The sequence below is a fragment of the Podarcis erhardii genome (genome assembly GCF_964252035.2).
Source record: "Podarcis erhardii genome assembly, chromosome: 7".
NCBI lineage: Eukaryota > Metazoa > Chordata > Lepidosauria > Squamata > Lacertidae > Podarcis > Podarcis erhardii.
In genome coordinates this window covers 7,406,639-7,432,446 of record NC_138511.1, presented here as the reverse complement: position 1 = coordinate 7,432,446, position 25,808 = coordinate 7,406,639, and the positions used below count along the sequence as shown (strand labels likewise).

General features: G+C 42.1%; 1 protein-coding gene across 12 annotated transcripts in view; it reads right to left on the bottom strand.

Moving 5' to 3' along the window:
• Positions 1-25,808, bottom strand: part of SLC23A2 (solute carrier family 23 member 2) — a 79,515-nt gene that overhangs the window by 18,419 nt on the left and 35,288 nt on the right. For all 12 annotated transcript variants that reach the window (XM_081868463.1, XM_081868456.1, XM_081868452.1 and 9 more), the window contains 6 exons: positions 24,835-24,933; positions 17,700-17,816; positions 14,907-15,064; positions 10,830-10,918; positions 5,490-5,560; positions 4,083-4,264 (listed from right to left, as the gene is read on the bottom strand). In XM_081868463.1, the coding sequence (XP_081724589.1) occupies positions 4,083-4,264; positions 5,490-5,560; positions 10,830-10,918; positions 14,907-15,064; positions 17,700-17,816; positions 24,835-24,933 (716 nt within the window). The remainder of the gene's footprint in view (positions 1-4,082; positions 4,265-5,489; positions 5,561-10,829; positions 10,919-14,906; positions 15,065-17,699; positions 17,817-24,834; positions 24,934-25,808) is intronic.

The following is a 25,808-nucleotide window of genomic DNA, read 5'->3' as shown; positions in this document are numbered from 1 at the left end:
CGTAAGGTCCTCCGTGGGGCATACCAGGAGAGGCGGTACCATAGGTACGAGGGTCCTAGGCCGCGTAGGGCTTTAAAGGTCAAAACCAGCCCCTTAAACCTGACCCTTAAACCTGGGAGCCAGTGCAGCTGGTATAGCACCGGGTGAATGTGATCCTGCGGCAAGGACCCCGTAAGGAGTCTCGCCGCTGCATTCTGCACCTGCTGGAGTTTCTGGGTCAGTCTCAAGGGCAGCCCCACGTAGAGAACTAAAGAATCCCTGACAAGTGGCCACCCAACCATTGCTTAAAATCCTTCAAGGAGTCCACCACCTTCTGAGAGAGTCTGTTCCACTGTTGGACAGCTCTTACTGTCATAAATTTCTTCCTCGTGCTTAGTCAGAATCGCCTTCCTTGCCACTTGAATCCATTGGCTTGGGTCCTAGTCTCTGGAGCAGGAGAAAACTATCTTTTTATTTATTTATTTATTTATTGAGAGTTTTTTTAATACAATAAAGAGGAGAAAGGAGAAAACTATCTTGGTCCACCATCCGTGGGATGCCACTTTAGATTTTTGAAGATGACTATCATATCACCTCTCAGTTTTATTGTTATATATTTAAAGCAACAGTAAAACTGCATATTTAAAGTACAGTAACTACTGCAGAAATAGAATTGTATCATGGCAAAAGTTTTATTTTTAGTCAGAGAAAGTAAGGAAGTAGCCTTTTAAAATGAAAAAGTTACTTAATGTTGCCATTCCTTTCTTTCTTTTTTAATGAACTTTATAAGCATAAGCTTAATTTAATTTGTTCCGCTCACAAGATTTAAGAAATGAAATCCCACAGTGAATTTGCCTTTCCGCCTGCAAAACTTATGCCCCCTAGAACAGATGAAGTTTTGTCTGGGAGAGAAGCAAACTTACTACCGTGGGAGGCCGGCTTAGGCTTTAGCATGTTTTGAAGTCTTGCCGAAATCCACATTCTGGAAGTGAAGCAAAACCAAAACCAACAACAACAACAACCCTGCCCAGTGCTAAGAAAGAAATCTCATCTTCGGTCTCAACATTACGGGTCTGCAAAGTGTCAGTAGGGTAGTTGGGAGATGATTTTTTTTTTTTTTTTTACTTTTAAGGTTAGGCAGCCAGGTTCTCTTTTTAAGCTCAGGGTCAAGATCTTCACTGTATGGGGACCTGGAATTTCCCCTTATTTTTATATTATATTGCTTAATAGGGGGGGCTAGACTGATATCTCATCTTTGTGCTTGTTTCTATAATGTGTTTTAAGCTGCATTAACACTGCCTGTAAGCTGCCTTGAGCTCAAGAAAGGCTCAATAAATCAATTAAATAAATGTACTGCTCAGGGGCCATGCTTCATCACTTGGTTGCCACAGGATGTGAAACAATGGCCAAAGTAAGCAAACTTAAGGTCTAAATTGTTAGCCTCTGAAATAAGCGGGCTTCCAATTACATAACCAAATCCTCAGAATGCCCCTATCAACAAAATGTGTGTGCCATTATACATGTTCAGACTTCCTATGCTGGAAGAAGGCTGTCTTTATGTTAAGTGCCAAACACAGCTTCGAGAAATGCTAATCCACTGAGAACACAGCTACAAATTCCTGAACAAACTTCCCTGAAATTCTAGGAGGGCAGGTTACATCCCAGTATATAAAAGAGTGAGGCCGAAATCACCTTTAACTCAAAAGGAAGCAGACAAAGACCTTTGTTCTTCTCCTTCAGGCACAAAGATCTGAACTCTGCAGTGGCATCATTTGATACCATGACCTTCTGCTAAGAATGAATGAGTAAAAAAAAGAAAGCTTTCTTGTGCTGTTGTTTTTTTAAACGTGAAAGCCTTAATGGTAGTTTTAAAATATGACTTCTTTATGGAACAGCATTTGATCTAGTGCTGTCAAATTATTTATACAAAGTTGCTGGGGTGGTGGTGTTTTTTTTTTTGGGGGGTGCGCTTGTGTGAAGAGGGTTCACCAACATCCTAAGACCAGCTTCTACTCTTTCATACACTTTTTTACACCTGTTCACAACTAACTATTCCCTCAATCTGCTGCTGATTCTGTGAATTAAAAAACCCACACAACTTGAAATGACTTCTTTATTACGTGGTCCTAGCCAAGGACGCGGGTGGTGCTGTGGTCTAAACCACAGAGCCTAGGGCTTGCCGATCAGAAGGTCGGTGGTTCGAATCCCCATGATGGGGTGAGCTCCCGTTGCTCGGTCCCTACTCCTGCCCACCTAGCAGTTCGAAAGCACATCAAAGTTAAAGTAGATAAATAGGCACCACTCCGGCGGGAAGGTATACGGCGTTTCCGTGCGCTGCTCTGGTTCGCCAGAAGCGGCTTAGTCATGCTGGCCACATGAGCCGGAAGCTGTACGCCGGCTCATGTGGCCAATAAAGCGAGATGAGCGTCGCAACCCCAGAGTCATCCGCGACTGGGCCTAACGGTCAGGGGTACCTTTACCTTTACCTAGCCATCAGAATCATGTAAGTAAATGTACTGAAACTGCAGGTCCGTTTTGCCACTGATGATTATGCCAAACAATACCCTCATACTGTCCTCACGCTGAGAGGCGGGGGCTGGGATCACTGTTGCCAGAGCAACCAGGCTGTACCTCCTCATGCATTCATCATTCCAATCCACACCTGCTATTAAGTGGGTCAGAGTCAGACTGCAGAGACAGGGTGAATTCAGGGCTGCCTTGCTTCCTAAAACAACACTGATTTAAGAGGTCTGTCTGTGCCCCAAGAGTCAATAATCCATTTCACTTGAGCCTGGCCCTTGAGCCAAGGCTTTAAAGGTAGGGCTGCTTTGGGTTGCTGATAATCTTCCCTGCGGTCCCTGGTGATTGATGTCCCAATTTGATGGCTAAAAACAAACACTGAATTTTTAAACTTGATTGTAAGTTGCCTGGAGACTGCCTTGTGGTCAGGTGATAACACACATACACAAAAACATTATCAACAATTCTGGTAATATTTGAGTGATCAACTTGGAATGAAGACAGTTTTCCTAATAGTCACATTTACTCTGATTTCTTGGAATTTATTGGTAGCATTTTAGACATGGCCACTGAACCTAGAACTTACAGGAGGGGTAGAATATGCATGAAGATTGCAAGAGGAGTTAAGAATGATGTTCTGCTTCTGAACATATGAATATGCCACAGTTCTGTGAGCAAAGTGTTAACACCAGGCCTCATGATCATTTTTTCTGTAATAGTAGTGGGATGCTGCTGAATTGGAAATGTACTGGGATCCAATGTAAATCCGGTCTTAAAGGATCTAAATTGGACCCCAGTACGTTTCTGAGCACAATTCAGTGTTGGTGCTGATCTTTAAACCCCTAAAAGGCTTTGGCCCTGTATACCTGAAGGAGTGTCTCCACCCCCATCATTCACTGAGATCTAGCTCCGAGGGCCTTCTGGCAGTTACCTCATTGCGAGAAGTGATGTTACAGAAAATGAGGCAGAGGGCCTTCTTGGTAGTTGTGCCCACCCTGGCCAAGCTTCATGGCTGAGTGGGGATTCAAGCCCTAGTCTCCCAGTTCCCAGTCTGACACTACTACATTGTTAGCTGTTTTAGGCATCTGGAAAGCCAGCACACCATTGCTTAAGAAATACTTTAGAATATAACATCTTTAGAATATGACATCTTTCCGCAGGGCCTGCAAGACAGAGCTGTTCCACCAGGCCTTTGGCCAGGGCACAGCCTGACTCCCTCCCGCGGCAATCTTCGCGGAGCTCTGGCCCAATGGTTGCCAGTGGCTTGATTTGAATCAATTTCATAATGAATGATTTTAGAGTGTTGTGTTGTACTGTTGTACTGTTTTATTGTTGTTAGCCGCCCTGAGCCCGGCTTCGGCTGGGGAGGGCGGGATATAAATAAAATTTATTTATTTATTTATTTATTTATTTATTATTATTATTATTATTACTTAGAAGGATTCTCATTTCATAGATTCATCTTCATTTGAAGATAATGGCCCTTAGTACCCCCTAGGAGAGGCAATGATCAATAGTGACAGACATTGGCTGTTTTATACTGACAGCACTTCATCAACTGTTGAGGGACAAAGGATACTCACAGCATGGCTATGCCCCAGTGTTTGCCTGCTCTTTCTCCAGCGGCCTGGAAGCCAGAAAGCCCAATGAGAGCCACAGTTGGTGTAATCGTCAGAGGTCCAATGTATCTCAGGAGCGCTCCTGGCAGGCCCAGGAACCCAATCACCACTTCTATCAAAGATGACATAATAATAGCACCTTGGATCTGAACACAGAGAAAAATAATAGTAATTTAGATTTTTAAAGAAATTCTATGCTTCTGAGGGTTTTTCAATGGGTGGATGAACTGCAAGTCAAATAATTCAGTGACTAGGCAGAACTGGGCAATGGCATGTGTTATTCAGCTAGGTGCTTAAGCAGACGTTTTCTGGGCTAAAGAATATCTGAAGGTCAGAGGTATGTTCTGTGGTACCAACAGAAGTTGGATCAATAGCAAAGCTCCCAACTTCATCCACTTCCTCTTACCGCTTAAGCACACTGCTTGCTTTCAATGCACAACGGGGGTCATTAGACCAGCCTGGCCGTTGTGTCCATAGCACATCACACTGTCATACAGGAAGACCTGGGTTCCAAGCTAACCTTTAAAGCTCTCAGATCGAACCGGCAAGGGCTGGTGGCGCCACGGAGGTGATGCTCTTAGCTCCTAGGGGCAGAGTGTATGATGCATTTGGTCACACGTGCTCTTTAGAAGCTGGCATAGAGCAGCGCTGTGGTCTCAGGAGACTGCCAGCCCCCCCTTGGCTGCAGGCCTCTTGGCAGGATGGAACTACGGTTTGAAGATGGGGAAGAGAGAGGGGATGTTTTTAAATTGAGGAATAACTGGCAGCCCAAAGCAATGGGATGGGAGAAAAGTTCCATGACACACGTGTGAACTGGAGTCTATTCTATTTTTTCCCCCTGTAGTGAGACAACTCTCCTGGAATCTTATGGATATTTGCATCTAACGAATGATCATTTGAGGAGGAGGAGAAACCGAATAGCAAATCTACACATGGCTTTGGGGAAACTGGGCACTCCTTACAATTGTACCTGGCTTTCCAAAACAGAAATACAATAAATGCGGATTATCCTCATTGCAGAGCAGAGACAATCCAATAATTTGTTAGAAGCTAATTGGTTATTTTGGCTATCACTGGTCAGCTGAGCATATCACAAGATGCAGAATGCCAAACTCCCCTGACACGGGAGCATGTCTCCATCAAGACCATAGTGCACCTCAAGTTGTTTTGGGGAGGGTGAGGGGGCTTCACAGGCACAATTAACATACAGAAAATATTAAAACCTGCATGTAATGAATGTGTAGAAAAAGTTACATGCGAAGAGAAGAACGAAAAAGGGTAACAATTTCAACAGTTCAAGGCAGCAGGGCATCTGGATGAAAAGAACCTACTGAAGTGAGGACACGGCACTGATTACATGGTGCAAGTTACCTCTCGTATCCTAGGGTACCAGATATGTTCCGTGTGCAGCAGTTCTGTTGTTCCATTGGTAATCATTACAGCTTAGGAAGGCAAAAAAGAAATATTTCGCATTACGGCAAAATAAAGCACAACGATTCCATGCACCCCAGCATTAAATTCTGTATGAAACAAGAAGGTGCCCAAGTCCAGAATTACAACACAAAGAGGATAGTCTGCTTAAGGCATCCCCCAAACTGTCCAACCTTTCTATGAAAATCTCCAAGAAAGACGACTGCAGAACTTTAGCAACTTGCTCTGTTGAAACTGAACCATGATACCCCCGAATACCAGATGCTGGGTAGTAAGACAGTCATCACTTCCAGAATCTGCTTGTCAGTGATCAGTTGGCATCTGACTGGCCATGGCTAGAAAGGCTGGCACAGGCAACACTCATATGAGTTGCTCCTGAGGTTAGTGCAGTGCTGAACCTCCTATTTCCTTCTACAGCTTTAACCCAACTGTTTGGCCATTCTAGTGAATGAACAGGATCTACCACCACCAATCTGCCCCACCCCCAGCATTTCTTATGGACATCATTTTATATGTTTTGCTTTTTAAAAACCACCCCATCGTTGTTTATTTGTTCCCTCACATAATTTGTAAATCATTCATTCTGTATTTAGGCTGTGTTCTAGATGAATTCATTCCTCAAGGGCTAATCTCTAATGCCAGTTTCAAGACTGATGAAACTAGGAATGGACAAGTAACCAGAGTTGGCACAAAAGGAGGCAAAGGTCCACTTAAGAGCTGCAGAGGGGTGATTCAGAGTGCAGATAAAGTGACTTTTGCATATTATTTCTCCAGATCTGTCGCCTGTTAATTGGGATGGCTAGACCGCAATAGCAGCTCCCGTCTGACGCCTCATGAAGGTTAGAAGTGGTCAAGGAAGAAAGAACAAAGATTCTTTTCATAAACAAAATGTTCTATATTTATGATTCCTAATTTCCATACAGCAGCTCTTCCCTGAGGCGTGCAGAAATGTAGCTATCCTGATCTATTAGAGCTGCAGTCAGGCTATTTGACCTAAAATCCTGCAATTAGGACACAAGAATATATGCTCAGTGTCACTGATGCCCAGTGGGGCCTGAGCTTCTACACAAAAACCAAAGCAGCACAATTATTATACAAACAAAATTGAAAGCATATTATTTTGTACACTTGTTTTGAGATTATTATTTTAGAATTTGGAAGTGTTTGCCTTTTTATTGTCATCTATTTGGAAAAGAGGATTTGCAGGACTACGAAGGAACTAGGACTTCAGCTGAGCAGCGAATGGACATGTGTCTCCTGACTGTGCATGAAGCTGCAGATCAGAAGACAGCCAAGGCGAGTCAATCAGGGAAACAGAGGCAACACTCCCCAGCCCAAAATATCATATTCATATTGAATATTTGTGAATTATCAAACTTGGGGAATATGCCAACCTCTCTTGCAGCTGCAGATACAGTTGAAAGTGTGCTTCTTGTTCCACTACATTTACTCAACACAAAAATCACTCTTGTAGAATAAGGACCCTGAATCTTGGTGAATGTATGTATTACACACTGTATTTTTGAGATTTTTAACTACTGGTGGTAACAATGCCCCTCCCTTTGGCTCCTCCGCATGTCACAGGACCTCCTACCATACTGCAAAACTAATTCCTGCAATGTCAAGTAGAGTGAGTTCAAATCTCAGTTCAACCATGGACTTATAGAGCTGACCTTAGACCTCTCAGCCTTAATTGCTCACTGCAACATGGGAACAATAATGGCTTTTCATGAGTACTTGTTGTTTGGAGGATGAGGTAAGAACTCTTTGCAAGCTTTGGAACTAATGATAGGCCACCATCTCAAAAAAGATTCCACATAATCTTCTTAAGATATCTGTTTAGGCTGTCCTGGGAACCCAGCATATATTTTGATTCCCAAAGGTGCTTCAAAGCAAAGTTGCCCTGAGTCATCTGGGCTTGGTAAATCTGTAGCAGAGTGCTTTCCTATTCTGCTTCCTTGCTGGGCTGTGCCACATTCAGCAAAGAAAAACAAAAACCTATGTAATCACTGGACCAGTTTCCAGTTTGGGACTTGTAGGTTCTCTCTAGCCAATCCAAAAGTGGTTTCTGCTTTCAAATGCTCAGGAAAAGAACCTGCAGCCCCTTCAGAAAAGGCAAGCAATCAGCTAAGAATGTGGACACTGTTGCTACTCTCTTTCTTCATAGGACAGTTGTTTCTCATCAAGTGCAATATTAGCGTTGGCTGCACTGTAGTCTTAAGTAACAGATCTGGCCCTGGCCTCTAGTCATGTAAACATGCCAATTATTTCCAAAAGTACTTTGTGCTATTTTATACTTGTTTGCCCTGTTAAGACCTGTCAGAAAGAATATACGTAGGAGAATGAACACACACACACACACACACCACCATCACAAAAAATTATCATATTCTAGTTTCCTTAGACTTGCCAATGTAGTCAAGACACTGTGGCTCCAAATAATGCTATAAATATGTTGTATAAGCACGGCAGGAATAATAAAAAATGGGGTTTCAGAGTAGAAATCAGGCTCATTCTTTAGTGTTTGCTGTGAATAAACAATGGTTTACCATAACCATGGAAACAAAAACAATGGTTTAGCATTAGAAGGACAAACTGAAACACTTGGTTCACACACTACCTCCTCCTCCTCCTCTGGCATGGCCATGTGGAGTTTGGGTTCTACTACTCTTTTTTAGACAAACCACAGCTTGTTTGTGACATCCAGACCAGGATAAACTGCAGTTATGCTCAACTATAGTTAGTAGAAAAAGCCAAGTTCAAACTGTACTTTTTAAGGCTAGCTTCTTTTCACAAACACACACGGGGCGGGGGGATGGTGAGGGGATGAGGGTCAGTGCACAGGTATCAGAGGAGCAGGACCCATCACCACAGCCAGAGGGGCCCCCCGTCTCCATGAACATGTCAGACTCTGAGGCGTAGATGCTCTTGTAATAATAATAATTATTATTTATACCCCGCCCTCCCTGGCCAGAGCTGGGCTCAGGGCGGTTTTACTGTAAAATTACAGTAAAAACATAATTGGAGGGGGGGGGTAGAGAACCAATTTAAAATGCAGCCTCATTTTAAAAGTAGCCCATAGATCAAAACCATAAGGGGAGGGAAACATAAGGGTCAGGCTGAGTCCAAACCAAAGGCCAGGCGGAACAGCTCTGTCTTGCAGGCCCTGCGGAAAGATGTCAAGTCCTGCAGGGCCCTAGTTTCTTGTGACAAAGCATTCCACTAAGTTGGGGCCAGCAATGAAAAGGCCCTGGCCCTAGTTGAGACCAATCTACCCACCTTGCGACTTGGGAACTCCAAAATGTTGTCATTTGTGGACCTTAAGGTCCTCCACGGGGCATACCAGGAGAGGCGGTCCTGTAGGTACATGGGTCTCTAGGAGGCTGGGGCAGGCTAGACTCCCCAGCCCAGCTCACTAGCTGACCTAGGAGGAGGTGTGTCAGTGGATTAGGCTCAGGACAGGTGGGGGTCACCTGCCTTATCAATCCCAGATGCTGCGATCAAGATTCAAGGGATAGAAGAGAAGCAGAGCTGAGGTGCTGTGTCTGCTCAACTTCTCATGTTGAATGACCACAGCTTGGTTGTCCTAAGAGCTTCACAGGACTGAACCCCTTGGAACGGCTGCAGAGGCCGACTGGCCTGACTGTTGGACTATGGACTTGGCTTTCAGTATTGAACATGGACAGTGTTTCCTGACCTGTTGGGACTACTAACATTTGCCCTTGGGACTGTATACACCAGCGGGACTGGTGGCCAGGGGTTCAAGACACATGAAGAGAGAAGAGCAGAGACAGATACATCAACATATTTTCAGATTGCTTGGGAAGACCCACAGGAGGAGATTTAGGCAGCTGTGTGAAACAGGTCATACATACACCATTATACTTAAGTATACAGAAGAATACAGGCAACTCCACAATTGTGTGCATTTGGTATGCATAGGACCACGCACATGTGTGCCATTTTCGGCACCAGAAAGGGGTCAGGGTGGGGGCAGAACTCCCCCATGCAAATGGGGAGGGAGTTGCATGTTCACAAGAGGAGCCCTGCTGGATCATTCCATGCCAATTCCCATAGTAGCCAATTGAATTCAACATTAGTAACATAAGTGGCCAACCAGATGCCCATGGGAAACCAGCAAGCTGGATTTGGGCACAAGAGGATTCAAGCACAAGAGCAATCTCCCCTCTGGTGGTTTCCAGCAACTGGTAAAAGAAGCCCATATGCAGAGATGAAGGTAACATTCCTCTCCCACTATTGCATCTAGACACTGAAGTCCCTGAAGATGCAGGATCCATACAGCCATCACTACTAGCAGCCCACACTTTTTTAAAAACTTGTTTAATGAGTGTAGTTGTTGTTGTTGTTTAGTCGTTTCCAACTCTTTGTGACCTCCTGGACCAGAGCACGCCAGGCACTCCTGTCTTCCACTGCCTCCCACAGTTTGGTCAAACTCCATGTTCGTAGCTTCGAGAACACTGTCCCACCATCTCGTCCTCTGTCATCCCCTTCTCCTTGTGCCCTCCATCTTTCCCAACATCAGGGTCTTTTCCAGGGAGTCTTCTCTTCTCATGAGGTGGCCAAAGTATTGGAGCCTCAGCTTCAGGATCTGTCCTTCCAGTGAGCACTCAGGGTTGATTTCCTTCAGAATGAATAGGTTTGATCTTCCTGCAGTCCATGGGACTCTCAAGACTCTCTTCCAGCACCATAATTCAAAAACATCAATTCTTCGGCAATCAGCCTTCTTTATGGTCCAGCTTTCACTTCCATACATCACTACTGGGAAAACCATAGCTTTGACTATACGGGCCTTTGTTGGCAGGGTGATGTGTACTAGCGTGAGACAAATTCTGGTACCTCTCTTGAGTGGCTGGGGAAACCCAGCCAGAAGGGAGGGGAATGTGTAAATAAATAAATAACAACAACTTGAACAGCAAAAACCTTATCAAAAGCTTTGGCTAAAACATGTTAGACAGTCTTCACATAGTAAGTAACCAGCTTGAAACTGACCTCTTCTCACTCACCTGCTAGAGTCAAGCCCAAACTGGCATGCTAGAGTAACCTGGCAAGCTTATGTGAATCCCAGTTTGGCATGCAAATCCCTGGGAACAGGCTATGGAATTTGCCGCATTTGTCTGGGTATTTTCAAAATTCAATATGGTTTCTACTCTTTAGACAATATTACCTCCTAGATTAAATCTGCATTGAGACAACTTTCCTCTGTTTCATCTCCCACTCTGAACTACCTGAAAGATTAAGATGGAAATTGCTTTTGCTTACCTGTGTTGTTGCATCTCCATTTGTCCAAAGAGAGAATAGCTCTGGCAGGAGCCAAGAATGCAAAAGCGCTGGCTTGGAACAAAGGTAACCTGAAGAAAGAAAAAGAGAAAAAGGAGATACCTCAAACTTTTTGTGCAGTGTCATAACTTTCATGCAGATTTTTTTTCTAAGGAAAATAAGAATCAGAAGAAGTCCTCCTTGGATGTGTTAGTATGCATTTGACCAGATTACACAAAATCTTGACTTAAATACCAATAAGATAAATGAGGGTGAGGAAGGAGTCCACATCCCAGCTTATCTGTGGACTATTTGGGATAGCAAAATGGCAATATTAGAGTGAGCTCTCTCATGAAAGAGACAGGTAAATAATATTTTTAATACAATCCACTCCTGGGAGTTTTTTTTTTTTTTTCTAGAAAGTGGCATGGACAGTTTAATAAATAATTTCCCCATACTGTAGTCATGTATTGATTATGCAGTAGAATTCAAAGTCCTAAATGCTCAGGCTCTGCATAGTTCAGAGGTCAGAGGAAATTGCACCAGATGGTCCAGCAGGGCTCCTTTACATGAGCTCCAAGATCCAGATAAAAGGCAGTCTCAGTAATTGTTCCAAAATTGCTCAGTGTGGTGCTGATCACATGAAGGTTGGCTGTTCGATCCCCGTAAGGGACAGCTGCATATTCCTGCATTGCAGGGGGTTGGACTAAATGATCCTCAGTATCCCTTCCAACTCTATGATTCTATTCATTTTTAATGTCTCTACCCACCCAAGTCCTTATAGTGTGAGGCAGGTTAGCAATCTCTTCCCCATGCCCTAGGAAGAAATAGGTTCTAGACCTAGGAGCCAACTCCTAGGGGCCATAGGGGCTTCGGCCCTCGCAAAGTTGATGGGCATTCCCATTCAAATGCTGTGTGTGCACTGCATTATGTGATCAATTATGCGAGGCGGGCTTTACCTTATCTGGGCCCCCACAATACAGTGGTGCCCCGCAAGACGAACGCCTCGCAAGACGGAAAACCCGCTAGACGAAACGGTTTTCCATTTTGGAGGCGCTTCGCAAAACGAATTTCCCTATGGGCTTGCTTCGCAAGACGAAATGTCTTGCGAGTTCTTGTGGGTTTTTCCCCCTTTTCCCCCCCTTTTCCTAAACCCTAAGCCGCTTATCAGCTGATCCACTAAAAGCCGCTAAACTGCTAATAGCGCTAATCCGCTAAGCTGTCAATGGGCTTGCTTCGCAAGACGAAAAAACCGCTATACGAAGAGCCTCACGGAACGGATTAATTTCGTCTTGCGAGGCACCACTGTATTTTATTCAAGTTGGCACGGAACCTCTGGTTCTAGAGCAGATTGGTGGGGGGGTTGAGGGGGAGCTACAAGGGGGGAAGAGGAATAGCCAAAAGATTACCATCCCGTTCTGCTGATAGAAGCCTTACCATCATCTGAGTGACACTGTTGATACAAACCCAATGTATTTGTGACCACAAAGAGGTGCTGTGACAACATCTTAAACTTTGTGAAGTGTAATATCTGTATTATACAAGATATTTTGGCAGAATATCATTATTTTTAAGGTGCACATAAACAACTCAAATTTGCACAGGCAATAAGCTGTGGCATTTGCTTTTTAAGAGCAACCCATACAACTATCCAAAAACTGAACACTATTCTTTGCAATAGAAGAAAGGTACGCTGGGCGAATGACTCAATATCACGGGGATTTTGTTGGCTCTTGTGCTCTGCCCCTGGTAAAGTTGTTCCTCTTCTAACTCACGTACACATTACCCTTTCAAAAGCCCTCTAATTAAGTGTAGGCAATTAAATACATTCTTCAAAAGTTAGATCACTGAGTGTTTAGAATTTAGTTCCAGAAAGGGTTTCTTTCTTCTCTGTGGGGTAAAAATAAAAATCAGACCATGTCTTTACATACCTAAATCAAATTGCATTTAAGCCATGAGTTCACTTTTTATGGTGATTAAGGACTGATCTTTTTAGCATCTTACAGAATCCATGACTTCTTATTCCGAGCAAATTTATTTAGGACATGTGAGACATATCAGACTTAACAAGTGCATTTCTTGCTTCTCAAACAGTTCAGTCACAATAACCCCTTTGTCAAAAGTCTGTCAGCTAGCATGCAGCAAATACTTTCAAGTATAACTTGGGGTGGGGTGGAAGGAATTAGTGCTACTTTGTTACAGGTTTTGTTACAACCAAACAGTATATACATTTTGTTAATTAACAAACATAAAACATTCTAAAAATGAGGTACATAGAGAATCCAAAAGGTTTAAGAGAAAATCTGGAGATACTGTGACAGACTATTTTAAAGGCTGGAGCGTACAAACAATCTTGTATCTATTCACTTATGTTCTACTAATGCACATTTAGAGTTCATCCAGGTGGCAAGAGCAATAATGAAGATGTTTAACAGTTTTTTAGATGAACCTATGCCGGTGTAAATAACTTGGATTCTTAAAATCAGAAGTAATAGCCAGAAACCATTAAAGTATTTTTGTACCAGTGGAATTTGAGCTTGCAAAATACAGAAAAGTTTGACTTAAAGAGAAAGGGGAAGATTAAAGGACTGTAGTCTGGTACAGAAGTACCATTCTCAAATTTCCTGTTCACGCTTAGGAAACCAGCTGTGTGGTGTAGATTCTTACACTCCCTCCATCTCACTTCCCTTCATCACAATGCAAAGGGCCCGTACTAACCATGCTTAGCACTGATTTTTGCAGGGAGAAAACCAGAAGTGAGAGCTCTGTCTTCTAGTGCTTATTTTAAGGAAGATTTTTACATATGGTTGCTATAGCCTTTGGGCTTCCTCTGCTCAGGGAAGAACTGCTTTTAAGGCTTGTCAGAATTACAGGGCAGGTCAGTTCACAGGGAGGAGCAAGATTTCCTTTCTGGGAACTATAACTATAGTATCATGTCTTGGAAGAAACAGCAGGAACATTCTGAGCAAGTCAGGAAAAAACAAAGGGAAAAAAATGTCCCTTAGATTGGTACAATTGATATCTTTCTGTGGATCACTTGACATGAAACTAGATCATATCTACTTTAATTCAAGAAACTTGAAATTGTATTGCCCAGGGCTTGAGGTTTTTCTTTGGGAAGATTCTCTTCAATCATCTTCGTTTATTTAAACAGGCTTAACTGAACTCTCCTACTGAGCTGCTGCTATCTTACCACCCAATATTCTATTTCATATGTAAATTATGCCAAATACCTTGTTTTTGAGGGAAAGACTCCAAGACTTGATATTACTTGGAAGAACAGGTGCCATGGAAGGAGATAACAAGAGCCTAATACAATGAATTGTTAATATTATTTTAAATTTTTGTTACATTTAGGACAAATATATAGAAAGAAGTACTGGAGCAGAATTCCCTGCTACCACAAGGGATATTTTTGAGGGGTGTGGGAGTTAAATATATATTTTTGGAAAGGCACAGAGAGCAAAACTACCCACAAAACAGTGCATGCTATCCACAACCATACTTGTATCAACTAGTTTATCCCCTCAATGCTTACAGTGAGCTGGAATCACCCCCAGTTAGCAAGGCAGAGAAGTGATTTTTAGACAGAAAAGAGGTCAGTTGCTGTTGCTTTTGGTCCCCATTTTGGATTGCTAATATGCCACAAATGCGTGCAACTGGATGAGGGCCCTTTGCCCTGGTTCAGAGGCAAAGCGCATGTTTGCAAGCAGAAGGCTCCATGCTCTATCGTTAGTAGCATCTCTCAGGAAATGACCGGAAGGATGGGAAGGGCCTCTGGAGGAGTTTTTTCAGAGAAAACCAGTGGACCAACCATCTCACTTGGCATAAGGCAGGTTCACATGATTCAGATATTTGAAATATCAGTCATGCTTTTTTAAAAAATGTTCCAATAGCTAATTATTGTTTTAATAAATTAACATGTATACTCGGGCGGGCTACTTATTTCTGACCTACTTTTTTTATTTAAGCTGCACTAATTCTTGAATCACTGGCCAAAGTTGAACTAGTTGCTTGGGATAGGGAGAGGTGTACCTCTAAACAGTTAACAGCCAGTCAAATATCATCCTCTTAACTTACCTGCACCCAAAGGTTGTTTGCAGCAAAGTTGTGATTCCAACACAGAAGAATATGGTCCCAATCAGCTGGCTAGTAGCCCACTGGTCAAATCCAACACACATGGCATCTGCTAGCAAGAAGGGCACAGCTATAGTGCCACTGAAACACGTCAGGTAATGCTGCAAATACAGAGGGTTATTTTATTTACAAACATGATGTATGATTGCCTTCCGTTTGTTTACACCATTACCATTAGCTCAAGAGCATTATTTTACAAGCGCAATATATTTCCAAATTGCTTCCGAACAGCCATCAATTAACACCTGCTTATGGATAAGCAATTTCTAGAAGCAGGACTCAACAGTGAAGACACACGCCGTCTGGCAAGAGCAAAGCAGAAGTGGTGCTGCATTGCAGCACAAAGCAAACTAGAAGTGAGACGATGACAATGCAATAGGTTGTTAAGAGCCATCTGGAGAGCACAGCATCACCACTCCCTAAGGAATGAAGTCTCGGTGCAGAACTTCACTTGGGATAGATTCCTGCCAAGGGTTAGGAAACGCCAGTGTAAAATAAAATCAGCAGGTATATATTATACTACCAAGAAACCTTACTGAAAACTATTGTTTTCTGTAGTGTGGATTTGGTAAACACTGGGGAGGGGGCCATAGCTCAGTTGTAAAGTGCCTGCTCTGCTTGCAAAAAGATCAGCCACTGGCATCTCAGGTAGCTGCATTGACAGGAACTGTCCAAGACCCTGGAGAGCTGCTGACAGTGTATGAAGACTAAGAGACTGATTCTGTATAAAGACTTGGAGCAGAACCACTTCACAGAAACTATGGAAGTCTCAGACTCTCTAAGTGTCCCTGTTTTCCAGGGATGTCCCTGATTTAGAGGTGCCATCCTGGTTTCTGATTTGATCCCAGAACGTCCCACTTTTCCTTAGGATGTCCCTATTTTCATTAAAGAAGTGTTGGAGGGCATGGAGTTATCCAACCCCCAAGCCATCTGAAGGCAATCCTGTATAGGGATGTTCTTTAAATGTTGAATGATTTATTATGTTTTTGTATATGTTGGAAGCTGCCCAGAGTGCTGGGGTAACCCAATAAGATGTCTGGGGTATAAATACTAAAATTATCATTATGGAATGGGACGTCCCTATATTCATCAGAGTAAATGTTGGAGGGTATGAAGTCATTCTTAAAAAAATTAAGGATATAGAAGCATACAATTGAATGGGTCAGACAGAATCTTGGAGGTCATCCAGTTCAGTTCCCTGCCAAGTGCAGGATCTGGAACATAATTTGAAGATTGATATGTAAGATTGTAATGGAGATAATCAATGAATTGTTATCTCCACCCTTCATTTCTGCCTGATTGCAAGATTCTGGGAAACCTTCCTCTAAGGACAGTGGTGCTGTATAAGTTATAAATAGACAAACTCCCAAAGTCTTACTACATAATAAATGGCAAATGTTCCTATATATTCAAAGGGCATGGCCCTTCACTGCAAAAATGAAGAACTCAAAAGCACAGTTTAATAATTTTTTTACAAAACAAACTGGAAAGCGTTTCTACCAAGAGCAGAACATTTCTTTAGAAATGCCTTGATACCAAGAGCAGAACTCCTGGGCATGGGGGAAATTGAGTTTGTGGGCCAGCAGGCTTATCAGTTTGAAAGGACCTAGTGATCCTACTGATCAGTACAGGATCTACAATTCAGAAGTCAGTGACAGACAGCCATCCAGACTTTGCCTAAATGCCTCTAGTGAAGGAGAGTCCACCAGCTGCCAAAGCAGTCTGCATCACTGCCAAACAGTTCCTAAGATTTAGTTGGAATATGCTTGGAAGTCCTGCCCTCTGGAGCAACAGATAACACAGCTGTTCCACCTTACACGACAGTCCTTCAGATACTGTCATGTCCACAACTTAATCTTTTCTTCTTCAGGCTACTACACCTACCCTGGTCTTTCAACCATTCCTCATAGGACAGGAAACAGAACTGCAGGCAAAGGATCCTTGGGTCTTTTCTCTTGAACTACACACACAGGGATCCCTTCAGCAGGACCAGATCGATGATAGTATAGTCCCTGCAGCACACAAACAAAATGGCACTTCTTTCCCAGGCTACAGGAGCAATGGGAAGTTCTGCTGCACAAGACCCAATGACTTGAATGGAAACTTTGCAAAAGCATTACTATGACCTTCCAAAGCTTCCATTTGTTTCAATAGGGCTTGTTCTGTTCTTTGGTCAGGTCTGTATCTCTTAAATACATCTTAAGACCTGCTGCCTGAGGTAGCCACCTCATTTTGACTCCTAGTGGAGCCACCTCTGCTTCTAAAATACCTCATTTTGGCTACAAGACTGTGCAGATTACAGTACCAAAATTCCCAGGATCACCCATTGGTAGAACAGCAGTACAAGATTATGGGTTGTATTTAGAATTCCCAAATTAATATGCCAAGTGCACCTAGCAATGGGGCAAATCAATGTGGAATTTTGGGGTAAAGAACTGCCTATATAAGCAGTAGGACAAACATTTCCAGAGGCTCCAAAAATACTTTTGCCCTCTCCAGTGTACCAATATGCTACTGTTGCATTGAAGTACTGTGAAAGAAGAGCTGGCTTCTCACCTTCCCAGCTTCAGCAATTAAAATTCAGAGAACTAGGACCAAAGAGAAAACCGTCTGTAAGCCAACATCAGTTCTTGCCTGCATTAGTTAAGGCTTTTTTTCCTGCTGAGTAATACTTAAAATATTAAATATAGCACAGTAGGAATAACAAGAGCACCATATTTTTCTCACAATGTGTACCTGTAATCCCAAGAATATGCAGAGGTACCAGGGAGGAACATCTTCAATTGTGTATATCATGTCCGTTCTTTGGGCGTCCAAGCTTCCGCTGCTATCTAGTGTCTCTGCCAGCGAACTCTGTTAAAATACATCAAGCGAGGGAAACAAATAATTAGTAATTAAGTATTATAGAAGAATGCACCAGTTCAATATGCAACATGGTTACGAGAGCACATTTGACAAGATCTGTGCCCTGTTTCAAAGCAGCATCAATACGCACACTTAAAAAGCAAGATCTTTTAGCTTTCAAGTAATCTGTTGAACTTAGTATGCAAGAGATATGTACACACACACACTCACCCTTTCATATAAGCAACCTCTTCCCTTTGCCTACAAGCAGGGCATTATTCCCTTCTTGTAATATAACCATGGCACATTATGCCAAAAAGATTATGATGGCCAATTGGATTACACAAACAAATAGAGCATGAGGAACACCAAATCACATATCATCAGGAAAGGGGCGTTTAAGAATAAATATAGTAATAATGGCAAACCTTGCATAAGAGACCAAGATTTCACAATTCATGGTACAAATACTACGTACTACAATGGATGTATTCCTTTCAGTACACATAGCTGAATTTTCAGTGAGTTAGACTCAAATCGGGGTTGCATTAGAATTTAGGCAAGACATAACAGGATAAAACGTTTGACCACACTTACTAGAGCAAGAGATAAAACAATGGTTCCCTTTATAGGCCCAATGTGAAACAAATCCAGCATAAAAATAAAGTTTCTAGACTCCTTAACATTTGAAAGCATCATGGTAAAAACTGCTCAAGGATCAAACATTAAGACACTAAGAAGAAGCCAAATATGCTGGTCTTTCTGTAATTGTAAGTATCAAGGCCATACATTGTCCAATATTTTTCAAGCGTTCACTGAAGTCTTTCATATTTCATAGTAATAATTTGGAAAGCCAAGAGCGCTGAGTTGGCTCACTTGTAATTCTGGCAACTAGAATGTTTCTATGAATAGTAAGCAAAAATGTGAAAAATCAGAAACACTGATGGTATCCTCAGGTTTACTCATGACACATTTCTGATTCACCCCCTCATTGCTAGTTGCTCTTCTTATTCCAATGCAGGGCAAAGAATTACAGTAAACAGCCACAACCTGGGCTGTAGAATCTTGGTCTTTTGCTGGTGGATCACTATTGTGAGCCACATGGGCAGTGGCCCACAACCACCTTTTGGAGAGGAAAAGAAGACAGAGAGCAGACGGAGGAGGACAGAGGAAGGAACAGATTTAGGTATTTATTTATTCTACTTATATCCTGCTCTTCCCCCAATTCAGCAAATAAACAAATACAGTGAAGCTAAACTATATGCAGTGAAACTAAACACACAAACTAAAACATAGGCATCAGATTAGGAATAAAGGCATGGGTAAGCAAACTAAGGCCCGGGGGCCGGATCCAGCCCAATCGCCTCCTCAATCCGGCCCACAGACGGTCCGGGAATCAGCGTGTTTTTACATGAGTAGAATGTGTCCTTTTATTTAAAATGAATCTCTGGGGCCTGCCTGGTGTTTTTTCATGAGTAGAATGTATGCTTTTATTTAAAATGCATCTCTGGGTTATTTGTGGGGCATAGGAATTTGTTCCTTTTTCCCCCTTTTCAAAATATAGTCTGGCCCCCACAAGGTCTGAGGGACAGTGGACCGGATGCCTGCTGAAAAGTTTGCTGACCCCTGAATAAAAGGGTCTAAAAGGTCTGAAATGGTTGTTCAGCTTACATCAGTGGTTCCCAAAGAGAGTAGTAGCATCCCTTGGGGGCCAGTGGGGTCACTCAGGGGCTACTAAGAGGCAGAGGGGTGCCAGAAGTGTAAACGACTATCAGACTGGCCACACTGGATCAAGTCCATCAGTTTTGTTGAATTAATTACAGTAAATACAGGAAACAGTTTAAATTGGATTCTGAATAAATGAACAACTGGTTGTTACTGTTTTGAATTTCACTGTGTTTTTCTCTTCTTTATTGGGTTGTGCAAACCGCCCTTCTGAATAATGCTTTTTATAGGGTAGCAGGTACTGGAGATGAATTTATGGAACCAAGGGGCGGTGGCCCAAAAAATGTTTGGGAACCAGTGGCCTAGCTCTATCCACAGAAGTCATTTTAAAATATTTGTTAAGAGATACTTTTTACTGGCCACAGCCAGGGGGATGTTTTCAATTTACCAATCTCAGTGGAAAGAAGGGCTTGTATAACTACCATGCTGACTTGAATCCATATTTGGCTGATTATTTATATTTGGTTGTTGAACAGGAGACCCAAAATTAATCCTTTTTTTCTAAAAAAAAAAATGTTTAGGGGTACTCTCATTTTCCTACTCATATTGAAAAACTGCCCCTCAATAAGGTCAAACTTGGGTTCACAAAATGCTTAGGGGTATGCGAACCCCTGCGTCCCCCCAGAAAAAAGCACTGCCCAAAACCAAACCCATTTACTCGTCAATGTTATGTTTAGTATCAGAGAGAATAATTGAAACTACAGCAGCAGATGAATTTTTATTTCCACTCCAGTGCCGATTTAATAACAAAACACATACTTCTGTAAAAGGCAATGGAGAGTTCCTTTGTTTTGTTTTGACGGGAACTTTCAAGTTTTCCCTGTGGTTGTGATTTCAACCATGACAACTCAACCCTGAGCACAGCATGGCTGACATCAGTTGAACTGAATGAGATGCTAATGAAGGAAAACGGCTTGTTATGCAGGATAGTTACACCTAGTTGTACTAATGCCAGATTTATCAAAGTAGCATGTGACAGGGAGCAGGCAATCTTGTCAGATCTGTGGAACACTCCTCACAGAGCTCCTGCCTACAGGGAAGCTCTCCCATTCTCCCTCTCCTGGGACACAGTCACTGACAGCGAGACTGGTGGTGAGAGAGGAGGGTGCAGAAGGCTATGTTCTTAATGTCTTTCAACTACCATGACTTCTCACAGGACTCCTTTTGTATGTAGAGAAGAGGAGAGGTGTGGTTGAAGGCAAACATCCACGAGTGGGACGTCACAGATCTGATGGAAGCTGTTCCAACTTGCCAAAGATCAAACAAACAAAGCAGAATTTGGGGTTGTGTGATGACAGAAGAGCCTCATTCAAAAAGGGATGTACGTTTATTGTATTTGGAAACGGCTCTACAGTTAAACTTATGAGAATGCAGAATGTATTTCAAGGCTACACCCTTCTAAGGGAGCAGGAGGGGGAAGAAGACAGAAAGTAGCTTGGCTCATCCCAACACATGGCTCAAAAATGCCAACAACATTTCCCCAAAAATAACTGATCAAGAGCTAGACTCTCATAACTCATGCAGTGTAGCCTAAGGGGTAAAAGCAACCTAAATAAACACTTTCAAGAGAAGCTCTAGCTCAGTCTCCAGCAGATATGTCTTCAATGCTGAATAATCAGGAAAACTAAAGAAAGAGGGGATCAAGACCATACACACCCCATAACTTAAAGCTTCCTCAGGAAGGGTTTGAGAAGCAAGAATTCCAGAAGACCTAGAGCACTATTTACCAATTCAATGTAAAGGAGCACAGAACCTTTGCAGTCTGTCTTACAGCTCACCCAGGATGCACATTTTGGTTGAAAAAAGACAGTAGGAAGAACTCAAGCCCCCTCCCCAAAAGAAAATCCTTTAGGGAGTTCTGATTCTCATTCTGAGGACAATATCTTAGGTCCTAAGAGAAGGTAAGAACATTAACAAAAGTACATTTCCTACCACCCCCTCCAAGCTTTCCCCAGTGCTTCCCTAGAAGGTCTAGCACTCCCCATGAACAACATGGGATGAAGCAAGGCTACTGGGGGAGGGGAAGAAATCAAACAAAATTAGACGTGGATCCAAAGGTAACACAGGGAAGGTTTTCTATCCCCATCTCTCTCTTGCAGTCCCCACACCTCATCCACATAATTCAGGCTGGTCCTCCAACATGCTCCCCACCTGCCCGAGGCTTTTCAGGGAGGAGGGCAAGATGTCAAACTTCCCTTCTGTGAACTTGCTTAAGATTTTAGGATCCTAGCCTATGGCTATATCAGGAGCTCCGCTGAAGATGGGAGCAGAAAAGTGGCTTGGTTTGCATATAATTGTCCAAACTCTACCCAGTGGCTTAACTTCAGGGTTTGTCGTTGGCTCAGGAACCTTGGTGTGCTTTCATATAAGGCTTTGTGTTACATGCAAACCCATCACCATTCCTTCACCATGGTTTCTTTGCACACCTCAGATGGTAACCAAGATATAAAGAGCAGATGAAAAAACAAAACAATCTTTTGAAAAGCAAGCCATGGTTTGTTTGATCATCTGTGGGACAACTCATAGGTGCTTTGTGCTTTGTTAAACAAACTCTGTGCGTAACAGGCTAATGACATGAGTTTTCTAAACCATTTTCAAGAACATTTTCCACTTGTCTAAAACCAATGGAGGTCCAAGTTAGCATGCTTGACGAAACCTTTTTTTTACGTAAACAAAGTTTAAACTTTAAAGTCAATGAAACTTAGAGTGATGTGTTAATTTTATCTGTTGTATAAATATCTGAATTAGAAGCAAAGAGCATTAATTTAGCAAGCAGTTGTACAGAAGCAAAATAGTGTTAGTTATGCTACATAAAAACAGCATGAAGACGGGTTTCTACAGCTTTTCTGTGACCCCCACATTTGCTGAGAGCCGCCCCCCCCCTCCCAGTAGCCAAAAGTAACTGAACTAAATTGTTGGAAACTGTTTTACTGGAAAACATGTAAATATTTTAAGGCATGACAGTTTAATAGTGTGCACTTCCTTTATATTTAGATATTAAGTGATTTTTTAAAACAAAGTATCAGATTCTAATCAGGTGTGCGTGTAAATCTAAGTTCCGTAGAGACACTTGAAGAAAAAAGTAGTTACAACTTTGATTTTTCAGTCTGACTAGCACTGTACCCATTGCTGTTGCCCAATTTTACTTGTAATACATAAGCCTGCTAATTAATTTTATGAAAACAATGCCTTTCTAAAACTGGATATTTCCTGCATGAAAAATGCAGCAGTTTCCTACTCTTCCTCACATCACAGGGAACAAACAGGCTTGTGTAGGAAGAGCTGATGAGTGATAGGATGTGGGAGACCTTTGTTCAAAATAAGAATGATAACATAAATCTATCACAAAGGCAGCAGACCCAGCATTAAGGTAGCAGCTGCAGTATCAGCAGATGTGCTGCTTCTGTCCTACGAGTCAGAGTGAAGACCAAGCAAATATATTACTTAACCGATATCAGATATTCAAAATATGTGTCTTGGAATCCGGAGTCCAGTAACCCAGTTGTATAACTTTATCCTATTAGTTACACATGCGGCAGTTGCCTAATCCCCTTATGATTGCCACCACCTACAATCCTGGAAGTCTAGGTGGTCCAACTTTGGCACCGTTTCCCTTGCATCTCCCTGGCTGCCAACATTAATCTCTGAAACAAAGGCGGCATTAAAAACAGAAACGCTCAGTCATTTTGCCTTCTTGAATAAGCTCAGTGTTTATAGCTGGACTATGGAAAAAGGAGGTTTGTGCAACAAGACAACTGCAGCTATAGTAAAACTGATTATCAAATCATCTACTTCAGCCCAGAGGGAAATGATGTACAATCCTAAAATCCACTGGTAAATTATGAAGGCCCAAAACATGAAAGTTTTCAAGTACAGTCTTTCCAAAAGATGCTTTCACTCTAAGAATTATCAATGTTCCCTTAATCAAAGAAACCTTTCCTTAACACTTTATCTAAATTATGGAAGGATAGAAAATAAGGGAAATTAAATTAGTTAAAAGGTAATCAGTGATAGTGTCCCCCCCCCTTTTCTCCATCCTATTTACTGCATCTTTTCTCTAACTCAAATTGCAAATTTCAAAGCCTTTATAAACTCTAGTATATTCATTAGAAAGCAAAGGGGGTGGGAACGTGATGCTGAAACTCGCCCATCTAATACTATCTTTATATAGAATAAATAAAGGTGATTCTCAGCTTATTTTTTCCTTTTAAATGTAATTTTGCAGATCATGTAAGATCAGAAAGGGCAACTTGTAGTTCCAAAAGATTCTTTATGAATCCAGCAGGCCTTGAGGGAAACCAGATAATCCTAACTCTCATTTTAAATATTGCAACAAGGAATTGCACAGAGGGAAGTGTGTGATGGCAAAAAATCAATTTATTAAGGTTCAGGGGGGAAAGGTTCTGTGAAATGAAACTTGCTTCCTTGTTTTTTATATTTCCCTGTCTTGCTGAAATATTTTCCAGTCTGCAGAAACCTGAATACAGCAAATTAAATTTCTTTGGTAGACTACACAAGCTGCTTAATTAATTTTGTAAGCAGAATTTATGGGTTTTACTGTTATCTAAAGACATTGCCTTGAAGTCTTAACAAAAGACATGGATAATGTCAGGGAACCACAAGAAAGACAAAGAACAAGCAAAATTAGTAGAAATGTCAAACTGAGAATAACAAGAGAAGAGTGAAGAGCTTCCACAGGATTGTCAAGGTCTCTTCATAACTGCTTGTCAGGATACTGATTACTGAATCCAGGGTGTGTCTCTTGAGAAACCATAACTTCCACTGATAGATATTGTTAGTGGAATGGGAAAAGCACTGTCTGTAAATGTTTGGCAGACTGTGCCATATAACCAACCATCACATGGTAATAAGAATTATGCAATAAACAGGATTTCATGAATCAGATTTATTGTTCATCGTGATCGACCTAGACTATGCAACAATGCTGCTCCACACTTTATTTTTCATTCTGGTAATGGTGAACTTTTTTCCAGCTATGCTGCCTGCCACAAGCCAGAGAAGATACACAAAGGTTATGAACAGATAAATTTATGTAACCTTAAAACACCATTACAGTCTCCACCTTGCTTCTCCAGGCAATTCCCCATCATCTCCACACACTACCAGCACTCAAGCTCTCCTCCTGGCAGTCACTGAGTTACCTTCCCATGGCTTCCCTCCAAAAATACTCCAAGTGTTCACCTGGAGATCACTCCAGTGTGTGTGAAGCATCCCGAGCTGAGCAAATGAGCAAACTTTGGCTGCACCAGAGCCAATGTTAGAATCTACTCCAGAAAGATACCTTTTCAGCAATTCCATTTTCAGTTGTATAGATTGCCATAAGCTCTGTATCTTCCGTATCTTGATCGCCACTTGATGTAGCTCCACCATTCATTACAACCTATGAAAAAGAAAAAAGGAATTAATCATAACTGATTTCACCGTTTCACCCTCTGTATTCCATTTCAACAGCAAGTTATACATTCTTGACAAATTCTTAGTTTTAGGGTCTAACAATTCTGTTTCCAATTTTGATTTTCCCGCCTGAAAACCAATTTTCTTATCCAAATTATAAACCTCCCTTATTTGATAGTAGTGAAGCCAGTCTCGTACTTTGTTTTTTAATTTATCAAAACTCTGCAGTTTTAATCTGTCTCCTTCTTGTTCCAAAGCACAGGAATTATTATTCTCAACGAAGAGCGCAACATTTTCAACGTACTGAATTCATCGAGAGCCAACTCCCATCAGCTTGAGCCAGCTGATGTACAAGCAAAAAAAGTGCAGGTAAAAGCACTGTAACCACTTGCTGCAGCAGCATGCAGCTCTCTTCATGCCAGGTAGTCACATGAGCCTCCGAGGAAGGAAGGGAGGCTGGCTGGAAGAGACAGAGAGAGCTGGCTGCTGGTCCTGCAGCAGCAAGTGTGCCCAGCACTTTGACTTGTGCAATGTTTATTTTTCTTTGAAGGGCTTTGGCCATTTCATAAAGGAAAAGAAGATAAGCACTGTCCCATCCCCACCGGCCCCAAACCAGACAAAATATTATCTGAACTTCATTTTCACCTCACCGATTTTTAGGGCATGTTTGGGTTTTCTCCCCTCCCTGAACTGGGGTGGAGGAGCTATTGAAAGACTTGGCACAGTACTAGACAGAACAGGAATACTGCAGCATAAGCACAGGACCCGTCAACAGTATATTATCAATTTAAAGAGATATACACATTATGCCACAACAGGAAACAAAATGTACACATTAGAAAGACATCAGCCCCTGTGACT